The sequence below is a fragment of the Nicrophorus vespilloides genome, unplaced genomic scaffold (genome assembly GCF_001412225.1).
Source record: "Nicrophorus vespilloides isolate i.1.1-1 unplaced genomic scaffold, Nicve_v1.0, whole genome shotgun sequence".
In the NCBI taxonomy this organism is placed as follows: Eukaryota; Metazoa; Arthropoda; class Insecta; order Coleoptera; family Silphidae; genus Nicrophorus; species Nicrophorus vespilloides.
The window spans coordinates 174,722-188,250 of NW_017097187.1; the positions used below are offsets into that span (position 1 = coordinate 174,722).

A 13,529-nucleotide genomic window follows, 5' to 3' on the forward strand; every position below is an offset into this window, starting at 1 on the left:
TGCAATATGTTTTCAATGTATCTCCAACATATTCAGTGCCGTCCTTGGATAATTTGTCATCGTCAGAATCATTTTCCGCATATCTTAAAGAATAATCAGTCGGTTGGTCTAAATCGGTTTCTGTATATGTGCCGAATGTACTAGACGAATCTTTGTCGCCCTTTTTATCTTCTAACGGAGGTTGTTTCACTGATTCCTTAGAGGAAGACTGCTTTTTGGTCAATTCTACATATTTTTTATTATACTCTACTGGTTGATTGGAAGCATCCACTTCGTCGGGAAATTCGACTGAATCCTTACTTCGTGTATACGAAGTTTTCCTTTGGTTAACATAACTTAAACTTTTAGCTCCATATCCTTGAACCATGCTACTTCCTGCACTGGTACTACTTCTGAGCTCTTTTTGGTAACTTGTAGATGGTTCACTGATATTGAGACTAGCAAATCCGTTGCACAGATCCGAGTGAGTCTCGCTGCTCCTCGTCGTCCTGGATTCATACACTAATTTCTCGTTGTGCGTTTTGAATTCATGACTTTCAGAACGCACAACGTGCGGTTTAATTGAACTACGGGAGCGAGCACTTTCAGCTTTCTGCTGTAAGTAACTGCCCGGTGTATATTTTTCTACTTTCGTCGGTGAATCCCGGTCTGTGTTATCAAACGTTTCCGATAGATTCTGATCGAGATCCCTCATTAAAGCTTTTTGTTTCCTTGCTCCCAAAGTAGGTAGCACCGGCAGATCCATAGCCCGTGCAGTCGAATCCATCTGAGGAAGAAGACTGTGCGATGGCCTCGAACTCAAAAGGTTCTTCAGTGCGGCACTGGAGCCAGTTGCTATCATTTTATGCTTTGAATGATTCAAACTTCTAAGCATCGCAGGCGCTCCCATTTGCCAAAGCGCTTCCTGATCCACTTGATTCTTTGCAGAGAGATTCCAAAGTGTTCCACACGCATTACTAACTATCGTCAAACTAGGACTCTTCAGTTGATCCAATAATATCTGTAGACAATTGTACTTTCTGAGAATCTCCCTATAGTCATCTCTTACTGCAATTTGGCTCGAAATATTTCTTAGAATTCCACCAGCATTCTCATTGATTGTCAATGACTTGGATGGGGCTTTGTACGATATCATATCTATCAGGAAGCCCAGTCCTCCTTCGACAGCGCAAATCTCTAATTTATTTTCAGGACAGTGAGCGGATAGATTCCAAAGAGCTGAAAGGATGGACTTCAGCGTGTTCTCTTTGATGGTGGCCATTCCGGCTTTCATTAGAGCAGCCACCGTTCCGACTTCTCTAAGAATTTCTTTACTGGTCGGATCCGCTCTCCAAGATAAATTGCGTAAAACACTAGCTGTTACCTATTGTATATATTGAGATAAGATTATAATAGAGACAATTAATAATTAAGTATTATACGTTACCTGTCTGAGTTCGTCAATTGGGCTTTGCAATTGTATGACCAGAGCTCTCATGAACTCCCTGAACGAGCATAAAAGTGCTTTAATGCCACCATCTCCGAATGTCAAATTCGTTAGAGCCATGCAGGCGTATCGCCTAAGTAGAACGCATGAAGGTGCATCGATGACACTTCCATGAAGGGCATGTTCTACTTCTACCAACGAGGCTATGATATGGATTCCACCCAATTGGCAGATGGCTTGTCGGTGGCCCTCGTCGAACGAGTGTTTCATCAAATTTGCTATTGTTGAGACCGGATGGTTATCGACTTCGGAGGCGCTAGTGATGCTTGCCTCCTGATTCTCGGACGACGATGAAATGTCCGGTTCGTAATCTGTGCCGTTCTTCAGGGCTTCGGTGTATTTTCGCGCTTGTTCCAATAGTTTCAATACTCGTGTCTCTCGCTTCCTTAACCTTTCATCCGGCTGCGCATGTACCAAATTATGCAATGCCTGAGATGCCTTCCGACGAGTTTCCAATTCCTTGTCCGATTGCACCAGCTGTACCAGCAAGGGAATACATCCAGACTGACGCATAGCCAAACAACTTTCTGGGCTGGTACTCAATGCAAGCAAGGTATCGCCCATGTCAGCGTGCTCTTGTCCACCAAGCATCGCCAAAAGGCTATATACCATATCAACTTTGGCCTCGAACTGTTGCATCGATTTGCGTGAAAGTTGTTCAGGACTGCCCAAAACGCGATCCAAAGGAGCACCGCCCGAACTGGAGGCGAAACTTAGCACGCTCTGTTGATCCTAAACGAGCGCCGATAGTAAATTACATTTAAATTTAACGCCGCAAAAATGGACCACTTACTACATTATGTTTGTTCTGGTGCTGATCCGGGTTATGGTTAATGTGTTCCGAATTCCACATGCTCCTCTCCACTGGCCAAGTGCCATGATAGAGACTGTTGATCGGCTTGACGCCTTGGTTACCTATTGGTTCGCTGCTGACGGACATTTGGGTACTGGAAACACGCCCACACTCGTCTTCGCTGGTGGTGGTTTCACCTCCTTCGACAACATCATGCTGAAAAGAAATATACTTAACATCTATCCAAAAACTACACCTAATCATCCACTTACTTCGGCACTTCCCGTTGATGCTGTTGGTAATAATGATGGTTTTTTGGTTACTTGTTCTACGGCCAGCGGTTCCATTATCAAATCCAAAGGTTGAGATTTTAGTGTAAGTATAGAGTCATCTTGGCAAAACTGAAAAACAATAAAAACATACTTTTATTGTATCTTCACAATGCAAATCAAACATTCCTAATTAGATTGAAGTTCAAAGCTTTTAGCATCATCCTACATAGAATAGTAAACTTGAGTTATTCCGCCTCTGAGATTGCATTTAAAGCAAGCGGTAATAATAAAGAAGCAAGCACGCTTTTTGCAATCTTGCAACTATTTAAATCACGCTCAGAGCCCACGCATTGCGAAATAATTGCGCTGAAAACACAATAATATCCATTGACATTGAAACAGCCCGAGGGGAAACTAAATTAGAAATCGGCAATAAAAAAATGTATAATTTTAATAACAGAGGGAAAGAAAATTGGTTTCTGCAAACCGTAAAATACTTTCTATTGCGTTTACTTTTATCGTCATTATTCAAGCACAAATATTTAAATAACGCAGCGGCTCTATTAAAAGAAAAACTATACAACAAGAACATGAATTAATGATTATTTTAATAATGAGTATGTACAAGATGAAACAAGTCATGCGCATCTTTTAAAGAAAAACGCATAGCTTTGAATTTGATTAAATATAGAATAATCATATATATGTTCCGTGAGTCAATGTAAAAATAATTTTAATATGAAGACATAACTTTACTGCTCTAAATAGGAGCAAGTTTGTTTCCCTTTGACATTTTCTATTGGAGCCAAATATATCCACGGTGTTTCACATCGAGTTCGGAAAACTAAGAGTTTTCGCTATTGCAAATGCAATTATTATTCGTTCAAGGATTGTTATGTTCGTTTAAGTAATCGGACATGAATCACTGCACATTAAAATATACCTTAAACGAGCTATTTTTATCCTACATGATGCATGCATAATGCATATTTGTCTAGTCTATTGGAACAAATTGATGCGGCCAATCAACAATCCCCTTCTTCGTTATAGGGGGAACCCCTAAACCTCATAACATCTTTCAATATATCATTTTCATAAATGGCCAAAACTTGAAATCATCTAAAAATAGAGCCGTTTCCGCTGCATATCAACAATATTCTAAATTTATTTTCGCTTTGGAAACATACAGCCTGCTAACTATCATTCCGTTCACAGAAACGTTCAAATAAACTTCCACAAGTTTTCGCCTCGCCAGACGAAGGAACGTAAGCACAAACAGCAATAGTAGTCATAGTTGTACTATAGCTCCCCTAAAACCCGTTCCGCTCCTCCTTTTTCTCCTTATTTAAAACCGAACGCGGAGCGCACCTAAAAGAACAACAGCTCTCTATTTTTAGAAATTGGTAGCAGATGGAACCCAAAAACACACAAAGAAGAACACACAACAACAACAATAACAAATGAAAGGAAGCACGTGTAATTAAGAAACGTAAATTGAAAATGTAACTGTCCAATTTATACACAAAACAAACAAAAATAAGTTTTAATTTGAATCTCACAGCCGGCACATGGCTCAAACCAATTCCATTCAAGCACGTTTTCTTTATATATATTTTTTTTTCGGACGATTTCATTTCATTATTACGAGCGCTCTCTCATCAACGCTGCATGCGGTGACGATGATGAGTATAGGATGTTCGGTTACAAATGGAATTTTCCCGCATCCCTCTGTTTGGGGGACGCGGGATGAAACGGTTCAGGTCATGCGGGGGTGGTGCGAGGGGTGCAAGAGCTTGCAGTTTGATAAAACTAATCGATAAACCGGGCAAAGCCGACGTTCTCTCGCGCTCCTTCCTTCTCGCAATATCAGGTTCAAGGCCAAAATGTAATAACATTTCACCATAAATCTTGCATATTTCCGAAACATCTATCGATTTCTCCCGCACTTTACAACATAAAGAATGTTAATGCTTTCTTATCATGCAAGTATATGTTGGTTGGTGTGTGGCAATTGACATTGCGGATTTTTAAACTTCTGGCTCAATTAAACTTAATGCATGAGATATGACTGTTTAAATTATAAAAGCCATCTGGCATCCCACAAGATTTTTGTTGCCAATTAGAAAGAAAGAGTTTGTATCCAATTACTTCTAGAGACTACGCCACAGCTTTTCAGATCCATTACCGATCTGAGCGAAACTAAAATCAATCGTCGCTGATTATTAAAAAAAAAAAAACTGTATTCTGATTTCCGAAATATAATAATTGTGTAATTAGGACCAGTACTGAAATATATTTCAAGTTAGAGCAAAGACATGAATCACAAAAATGATGGGAAGGAATTGCATCGACCTTGGTTGAGAAGGGGAGGCTAAACATCTAAATTGCATGCACGGAAAGAAGGTATTACTTTTATAATGGACGACGTTGCGTCTTTATCTTCGTTACATCCTAAATCCGCTCCACATGTCACAATCTATTTACCACAGTGCAGAAGTGAAATAACAACAAAAAGTTCTCCTTGTGCACTATGCTCCAAAAAATAATAATTATCCTTCAATTCAATTACCGCACGCACTTTGATGATGAGCACTTAATTAATTTACATTCGATTTAATGAATAACTAAATAACGTTTATGGTACTGGCTTCGTACTGGTAATAGTAATCCAAATAAACCGGCGGAATATTTTTAGGTGGAAGTGTTGTGAACGTGGTGCAATGCAGTCGGCTCGTAGACTGAATCAGACTGCGTCTGCTCAGCTGATGTAGGAAGAGGAAGAGGAGGCGAAGGCGGGCGCTTGGAAAAGATATATATATATTTCGTAAGCGTTTTCTGTGGCGACTATATGGAATAGAGTGAAAAATAGAAATAGAGTTCTTCTCTGCACTCCGCAAGATTACTTCGTTTTTTTTAATTCACCCGGGGGGTATGAAATGTTAGAAATGTTTAATGCTTACCTGGTGATTTGTTGGTGATGGGATCGGGGCGGAAGAGTAGCTCGATATCACTTGGGTGGCTATTTCTTGCACTTGCTGGGCCTGTTGGACCAGGCTGCGCATTTCCGCCCTCAGGGCTTCATATTGTGACACCGGTACCGAAGACATCACACAAAATCACCTGAAACCAAACGAACGAAAAGAACAAATCTCAGAATTAGAATAGGCGTTATAAATACGCGCTGCAAGCCTAAAATTAAGCGAAGCAATTACATTGCGTGTCACCTCGGTGTATAAAAACAAAACACCACTCCGGCAATTGAACTAATGAAAGACAAAGTGAGGTAATATCAACTGCACACAAACATGTTTAACTTTGCTATTAGTTTTAGATACACACCTCACTAACTCATTCGATTACGCATAGAAAAAAATAATAAGTGTATGGCATACGTTCGCAAATTCAATTCGCGAATGACGACAAATTGGCAAATGCGCCCAAAAGCGTGACTCACATCAATTAAAATCTTCTTAATTGTTTAATTTCGTCGGTAGTTTGGAGTTCATGCGGCGCCGCGCATTTTGTTCTGAAGAGATCGTCGAGCCGTGAACACCAATGTCGTAGAAGCAGCTAATTGGAAAATAATCTATTATATGAAAGGCAATCAGACAATTTTATGGAAAACGTTCAAAGTATAAACAGATGATAATAATTATCAGCAGCATAAATGATTTCATTCAGATATCATCAAAGAGACACATTTTAATGTTATTAATATGCAACGAAACGGACGTGCTATTTATTAAAAAGTCAAATATATTTCAAGAGGTGGAAGAATTGACGCATTGAAGATGTAACTATAAGTGCATTGTCTCCGCGAGAACAAAGAATGAAACATTTTCGGAATACTTAATTCCGCATTGTGTATTCAAACACAATTGAATTGAATCAATCTTTCTCCGTGGTCGTTGTAGATTCTCGTTTTATTTACGGAATATGCGAGCTGAAGAGCGGCCCCGTGTGTTGTTTCCGTATATGGGATGGATATATGCACGTAGATATTCACTTTCACACATTGGTGGATCGAGAGTGTGGATTGTGCATGTAAATCGAAGAGGAAATGGGAATTTTTGCTAGAGGTTTCCCACGACACACCACAACAACACCGATACTCGAATCAGTTTCGGCTATGCGTATTTTTTCAAATATGCAATACTTTCTCGAAAATAAAAATATGCCTCCGGTCATTGAAAGAAAGGCGTTCTACTAACACAGTAATCATAGATTATACGGAGGGAAAGAGAATGAGAAATAATACAAAATTACAAGCAATGACGGGAGAGAATAAAAAAAGAAAGAAAAGAAGAAACGAAATAGGCGAGTCGAATTTCTAATTGAAATTAGAGTCGACAGCTTGCAAATTACTGAATGTAATCAAATAAAAGCAGTTAATTTACATGTTGAACGAAGCACGAAGAAAAATTATATCTTTGTTTTGTGGTTACACTCATTGATAGAAACCTATGATTATTAACATAATCGCATATTAAATAACTAATCCTTTAAACTCAATGCAATATTCTTAGTTAAACAGCTACAATATTCATATACGATCAATAATATTATTTGCATTTTTTTTAACACTTTTTGATATCACGAAACTTCAATTCAGCACTTGGATAAACAGAATAATCCTGAAAAATTGAGGTCTGTAACATAAGAATAAACCGGTGATGAAGATACAAAAGAGAAACATATTTGAAACATAAAAGGAGCTGTAAAGGATATAACTAAAGCTTATCTCTTTAAGGGCGTCTTCGCACACTTCTTGTAAAGCCTGTAATAATATGCACCCCTGCGTGTCCTGGTTTCAACTTGATTCAAGTTAGGCATGTCGTTAATCTTACAATTCTATATCTAATAATGAATTGTATTTTTTTTTCAAGTCTAGACAATCCAACTATGAAAAACAATTCAATCAAAATTATTTGGACCTTTTGGTAGAGGTCAATTACCTAAAAAGATGAAAGTAAAATAATAAAATTTGTACGACTCTTAGGACTAAAAAGAGAACCAGTTGGTAAATACGTACGTATATGGAATCATAAACAGTTTCGTATATGAGAACTATCGAGGACAGTTGAGAGGTCGAAGGCCGTTCTTGTTTACAAACAGGATTAATTATCTAAACACTGTAGTTTGTTCGACTTCAAAAATAAACAAATTCCTTAAGCATATAAGATTTTATAAACTAGTGATGATATCTGATTGTTTAAGAATATGATGTTATTATTTTGATAGCAATTCAGCAAAAAAAAAAACAAACAAACATTGAATATGAGAAATAAATTTTACAAATATACAATAAATATTTAAAATTCAAGAAATAAATAAATATGGGTGGTAAGCCATTAAAACTTATGAATAGTATATAATCTTCTGTTACATGAAGATTCCTTTTGAACAATTTCTTTATGTCTTAGAAACACAACGTGAGCGATTGATACAATTTTTACTAGAGCTTTTGCCATTTTTTTCAGGTGTAAAACTTATAGCAATATTTGCAGATTCAAATTGGAATTTATAATCGAAATATGATTTAATCTGTTTTATGCACTGGAGACATTGCAAAAATGATCAAGGCCACTACAATATAATAAATACAGGGAAACTGCGACACATGCTTCAAGTAAATTTGCGAATTATCCGTGCAAAGCTAAAGGATACACAGTTTGTGCTAAAACTAACACATTGTAAACAACTGGATAGTTGACCTGCTTAGCTCAATTAGAGGCATGTGTTCTGCATTACTATAATACCATGGATTACTTCCTGAAGTACGCTTTTGAAAAGTTTCGCATTGAATCTTAAATAAATATATTGAATCATGAACGTATTAAAGGTCTAGAATTTATTAAAAATATCTCTGACGTAAAATAACTATACAATATCTATATAACAATAAATACATTTTCTGGTTTGTAATTGTGCAAAATTTTAGAATATTCTGAAACAGACATCGATCGATCTGAGGCAATTGTCGCTCTATGAATATTTTATGAATAGGTAAAAAAAACACCAATTCGCTAGTATTTGCAAAGACAGTAATTATAATTAATGAAACATACATCATTTATATAACAACCGATAGTCGCAATGCGTTCTAGAGAAATAATGTATCTTTGTAGATGAAATATGGAAATGTTATACAACTAATTATGCAAATTGTCTCCTGGTGATTCATAACATGATAGTCCCAAAAACAACTGCATAAAGTTTGGCCCAATTCAATTTGTAGATATTAAACGACCAGAGATATTACGTAAAATAGAAAAAAAATGGATCAAGTGTGCACTTGTGGCTAAGTTCTTGCGATCAGGGATAAGGTGGATATCTTTTCCTAGCTGCTGGGTTTTTGCAATACAAACTTTATCGGATTTCGAGGTGCACATACTGAAAGAAAAAAAGTTGTAAGCGAAACGAAATCCAGATAAAATGTGTGCAATATACATGGATGGAGACCAGAAAGTGGGATTATCGATTTTCAACGTGTGCAGCGGGGGTGGGACTCGTAAATACCAACCACCTTTTCCCCAAAGTAGGGGAAACAACCCACCACCTAGCAAAAGAGAAATGTCAGAAGTATAACAATAATGCATGACATTCTGTATGTATAGTAATAAATTGTAATATAAAAACAATAGTTGCTATGAAAAAATAACAAAAGAATACTTGGGGGTTCCAATTGGATTGTAAGTTTTCGTATAGTTTTTAGACTAAATTGCATCTTACAACTGGCAGCCCCTTGTTATTTTTGATATTAAGGGTCCTTACCATGATTTTGCCGAGATGAACTCCCGTTAAAAACACAAAAATTTGGATTTGTAACCAAGGCAGAAGAGACAGGGGAACCGTCCCTCACGAACGCACACACATTACTGAAACAACTTCGGGTCAATTCAGGTTTACCAACCTTTTCAAAATGCTATTTAATTATTTAAAAATGACTAATTTATAAGCTAGCTAACTTGAATGTAATTAGATAATAACTTTTATATTAAAGCTCATGTAACGATTACATTAAATCGCATAGGATGAGTCATTCAAAACATGTTTTGATGAAACGGGGTAGATAATCTATACAACCAAGTATACAATGATAAGAGATTAAAAGTTTATTTCGTTATTATTTACAGTGTACTTAAGTACTGAAATTGAAAATACATTCAGCTGCTGATTTTCTTAAGCTTAATATCAAGCATTCTTGATTTCGAAATTTAACTGAATATATTATCTATAAAAATAAATTATTTGGCTATTTACAAATTATAAATAAAGTTTAAAAAATAAATTCCGTTATCTATCTATGGAATCCCAGTATTCCTGAGTTTGCATCTCCGAAAGTCTGGAGACCGTGCGTTCGAAAGCGAAAATTTCCTCGTCACCAGTGAATACGTTCGCCCTTAAATTGTCGTCTCCTTTGCCCAGTTTCAGGTCGTCCATAAGCATCCTATGTTCATCAGAAGGATCGGCGTTCGGGTCTTCCTGCTGCGATGAAAACAGTTGTCTCAAAGGAACATCCGCGCTGACAATGACCCTGACTCTGTTATCGTACAGAGCGTCGATCAGAGTGATGAATCTCCTAGTCTGAGATCGCTTTCTTAAGCTCAGCTGAGGAAGTTCCCTGATGATTATCGTGTGAAAGAATTGTGTTAGATGCAAGTAGTCAATAGCACCCAAAGGTCTATCGCAGAGTTCGTCGAACGTGGTGTCTAGTACTTCTCCGCAGGTCTTGTTGAACGCAACGTTTCTCCCTTGTATGGTGAACGTACGTGGTCTCACAACATCGTTCTCCTTGGCGCACAGGATTTTAAACAGCGTATCAACTGGATCCTCTTTGGAGTGTTCGTTCTGGATGAAATAGTGCGTCTGACCCGCCTGACCTTTCAACCTGTAATCAACGCCCGAGTCCAGATTAATGACATTGCAGAAATCTTTTAGCACTTGAATGAATGGTATAAAATTGGACCTCTGCAGTCCGTTCTTGTACAGGTCATCCGGTGGCCTGTTGCTCGTAGCAACCACTACAATCCCGTTATCAAATAATTGCGTGAACAATCGTTTTAAGATCATAGCGTCGGCAATATCGGTCACTTGGAATTCGTCAAAGCAAATCAGCCATGCCTTATCTCTGATTACCTTGACGACAGGCGGGATTGGATCGAAACGCTTGGGTTTCCTGAACTCGTGATCTGGTACTGCTGAACTTTGCTTTGTGGCGTGGATCTCCTTGTGTACATTCAGCATGAACGCATTGAAATGCACCCTCATCTTATCGTCGTTAGTCACGCACTTGTAGAAGAGATCCATCAGCATAGTTTTACCACCTCCGACTGCCCCATAGATGTACAGCCCTTTGGGACCTTTCTTTTTCTTTCCAAATAGTCCACTGAATAGCCCCTTCTCCACAGGTTTATAATCCTTAATATCATTGTAGACCTTCCCCAATGCATCACACACATTGGCCTGTTGCTCATCTCTCAGCAACTCACCATTCTTGATCCTCTGCATGAGGGCATCTTTTGGCCCTCGACTGTAGTCAATATTACTTGATGCTGTTGATTTACACCTGGCAGGTATATATATCAAATTTAGCTTCCTAGCTAAATTTCCAAAGGGGGCCATGGTCACTCTAAAAAAAAGTAAATTTCTTTACTCTCAAAACACTCTACTTAATGTATATATATATATATGTAAATGATTGTTGCTAATAAAACGTCCATCAAGTTTTTCGATCCATTATTTGTTATGTCTCGTCGCGCACTCACGATAAGGAGAATTCATCAGCACGCGCGAAACCTTCGCGAATTTTTACGTAACATTTGGAATACGTTTGAATCAATTCTCATCGCTGTTCTGACAACTCTATTATGACCCTAGGCGAGGTTGATGAGAAAAAAAATAATAAATAAATTTTCCCGCTTTATAAATTCAAACGACATCACACAGAGGACATTCAATAATTGCCATTTCAAATAATTGATGCAATTTAAACCACATTATTTTATTATTAAATACTTTACTGATCAACTGGTTGCCTATACATCTAGACTCATAGAATTCTGAAGCTAAGGAATTAACACAAAAAGTATCCGACATTAATGATTAAATAATTATTTAATCTATTGCATAATAAATTATGAAATATAATTGATAATGTGCTTTAACAAAAATTTAAAATTGGCGCCAGTGTTAGGGAATTTAGTTTTACAGTTTTAACGGATGCGAGTCACCAACATTTGTTTCCGGATCTGACATGTTCTTTTTACAGTGAACTCTCGTTGATTGTAGAGGTGAGTGTTTGAGTTTTTGTAATATTGTTAATAAATAAGTAAATTATCGCGAAATATATCGTAAATTTATCATCGCAGCATATAATTTATATATAATTAATGTTCGTTTAATGTAAAGTTGCAGCTTTACTGAATCAAAACAAGTGTCAAACAGACGCCACACATGGTTAAGTTACATTATTTACTGATTTCAGGTTAACAAGTCTCTTGACAAAGCAGCAAACATGCAGTTGCTATTCCGTGGACAGTCTACCCATGTTCTCGAGTGCCAAGGCACCGAAACAATTGCCCAAATCAAGGTGAGTTTATTGTGCCTTTTTGTTAGGTTATATTTATTGATTTTCCGTTTGTTGTTTTTAGGCCCAAATCGCCGGTTTGGAGCAATTGCAAGCTAGCGATATTAGCTTGTATGCCCAAGGTACCCCAGTCGCTGACGACAGCTTGGTTTCTGCCTTCGAAACTGAAATTGAATTGACTGTTGGTCTTCTTGGAGGAAAAGTGCACGGTTCCCTTGCTCGTGCTGGTAAGTTTAACATCTGCATTATACATCAATAGCAATCTCCAGCTGGTTCTAATTTAACAATAATTTGATCCATCCTATAAGTTTGCAAGATTAAAAAGAGTCATTTATGTTTGAGACATACTTGTGTTGATTTTGTGCACTTGTATTTTAGGAATCTGATGATACAATAATTACTTTTTAATTTAATTGACCATTTTTTTTTCTTAAGAATATTTTTAACCAAACTTATTGTCTCTTAGGTAAGGTCAAGGGCCAAACCCCAAAGGTAGATAAGCAAGAAAAGAAGAAGAAGAAGACTGGCCGCGCCAAGAGGAGGATCCAATACAACAGGAGGTTCGTCAACGTTGTTGCCCAATTCGGCCGTCGCCGTGGACCCAACTCAAACTCTGCCTAAAGAGTTACATTAACTTTTATACAATGTGCAACGTTTAACATCTATGTTGGCTATTTAAATTTAGTTAATAAAAAAGAAAAAAGTATATTTATATTGATTCATTTATTCCAAATAATAGATTATATAAAAATTAATACGTTTGATTTGATTCTTAAACTAAAACATGTTGCCAAAGGCATCTGATTGGTTATATATTACTTAACATAAGTATTCCAATTGCCACCATCCTCTGGTAACAGATTATTTGTTACAAGCAGAATGATATTAACAATCTACCATATACCAACTCCTCCAGTGGTCAGCAATTTTCCAACAGCTGTTCCAGTTTGACCTAAGCAAAACCTATCCATTCCAAGGAAGCCAAGTTGAATGCTGTACAGCAGCGTAGTTATGAAATACTGTTCAGAGTATTTTTCCCAAAGAATATTTTTAACCAATCTTATTGTTTCTTAGGTAAGGTCAAGGGCCAAACCCTCTAAGGTAGATAAGCAACAAAAGAAGAAGAAAAGACTGACCTCCAATACAACAGGAGGTTCGTCAATGTTTTTGCCCAATTCGGCCGTCGTCATGGACCCAACTCAAACTCTGCCTAAAGCAGTGGTTTCCAAACTTGATGTTACTACGCACAGGAATGTATCTATACTTGCTGGATTCCCCAAACATTCCGCTTTCATATGCATATATTGGATTCATTCTATCTATTATAGTTTTCGAGTAAATCAATGAAATGTAAAATACTGCTTTTTCGAACGTTCTCATTTCAATTTT

General features: G+C 37.3%; 3 protein-coding genes across 3 annotated transcripts in view; 1 reads left to right on the forward strand and 2 right to left on the reverse strand.

Moving 5' to 3' along the window:
* Nucleotides 1-9,422, reverse strand: part of LOC108559352 — a 14,828-nt gene extending 5,406 nt beyond the window's left edge. Inside the window, exons 1-6 of the mRNA XM_017916600.1 lie at nucleotides 9,326-9,422; nucleotides 5,512-5,671; nucleotides 2,552-2,680; nucleotides 2,280-2,495; nucleotides 1,427-2,218; nucleotides 1-1,363 (exon numbers count right to left, since the gene is read on the reverse strand). The exon at nucleotides 1-1,363 is cut by the window's left edge and continues 469 nt beyond it. Coding sequence (XP_017772089.1) covers nucleotides 1-1,363; nucleotides 1,427-2,218; nucleotides 2,280-2,495; nucleotides 2,552-2,680; nucleotides 5,512-5,658 — 2,647 coding nt within the window. The 5' untranslated portion in view covers nucleotides 5,659-5,671; nucleotides 9,326-9,422. The remainder of the gene's footprint in view (nucleotides 1,364-1,426; nucleotides 2,219-2,279; nucleotides 2,496-2,551; nucleotides 2,681-5,511; nucleotides 5,672-9,325) is intronic.
* A 274-nt stretch (nucleotides 9,423-9,696) lies between these two features.
* Nucleotides 9,697-11,481, reverse strand: LOC108559333 (putative ATPase N2B). The gene has a single exon (XM_017916575.1). The coding sequence runs from the start codon at nucleotides 11,174-11,176 to the stop codon at nucleotides 9,848-9,850; it is 1,329 nt and encodes a 442-aa protein (XP_017772064.1). The 5' UTR covers nucleotides 11,177-11,481; the 3' UTR covers nucleotides 9,697-9,847.
* A 306-nt stretch (nucleotides 11,482-11,787) lies between these two features.
* Nucleotides 11,788-12,848, forward strand: LOC108559340 (ubiquitin-like protein FUBI). Its single transcript, XM_017916585.1, has 4 exons — nucleotides 11,788-11,844; nucleotides 12,039-12,143; nucleotides 12,205-12,367; nucleotides 12,607-12,848. The coding sequence occupies exons 2-4, from the start codon at nucleotides 12,069-12,071 to the stop codon at nucleotides 12,759-12,761; spliced, it is 393 nt and encodes a 130-aa protein (XP_017772074.1). The 5' UTR covers nucleotides 11,788-11,844; nucleotides 12,039-12,068; the 3' UTR covers nucleotides 12,762-12,848.
* Nucleotides 12,849-13,529: the final 681 nt, after the last annotated feature.

What these genes read in the sequence shown, in the direction of transcription:
- LOC108559333 (XM_017916575.1), bottom strand. Translation starts at nt 11,176, where the DNA reads ATGGCCCCCTTTGGAAATTTAGCTAGGAAGCTAAATTTGATATATATA.
- LOC108559340 (XM_017916585.1), top strand. Translation starts at nt 12,069, where the DNA reads ATGCAGTTGCTATTCCGTGGACAGTCTACCCATGTTCTCGAGTGCCAA. An exon ending in AAACAATTGCCCAAATCAAG is followed by an intron (nt 12,144 to 12,204) that starts GTGAGTTTATTG and finishes TGTTGTTTTTAG; the next exon opens with GCCCAAATCGCCGGTTTGGA. An exon ending in CGGTTCCCTTGCTCGTGCTG is followed by an intron (nt 12,368 to 12,606) that starts GTAAGTTTAACA and finishes ATTGTCTCTTAG; the next exon opens with GTAAGGTCAAGGGCCAAACC.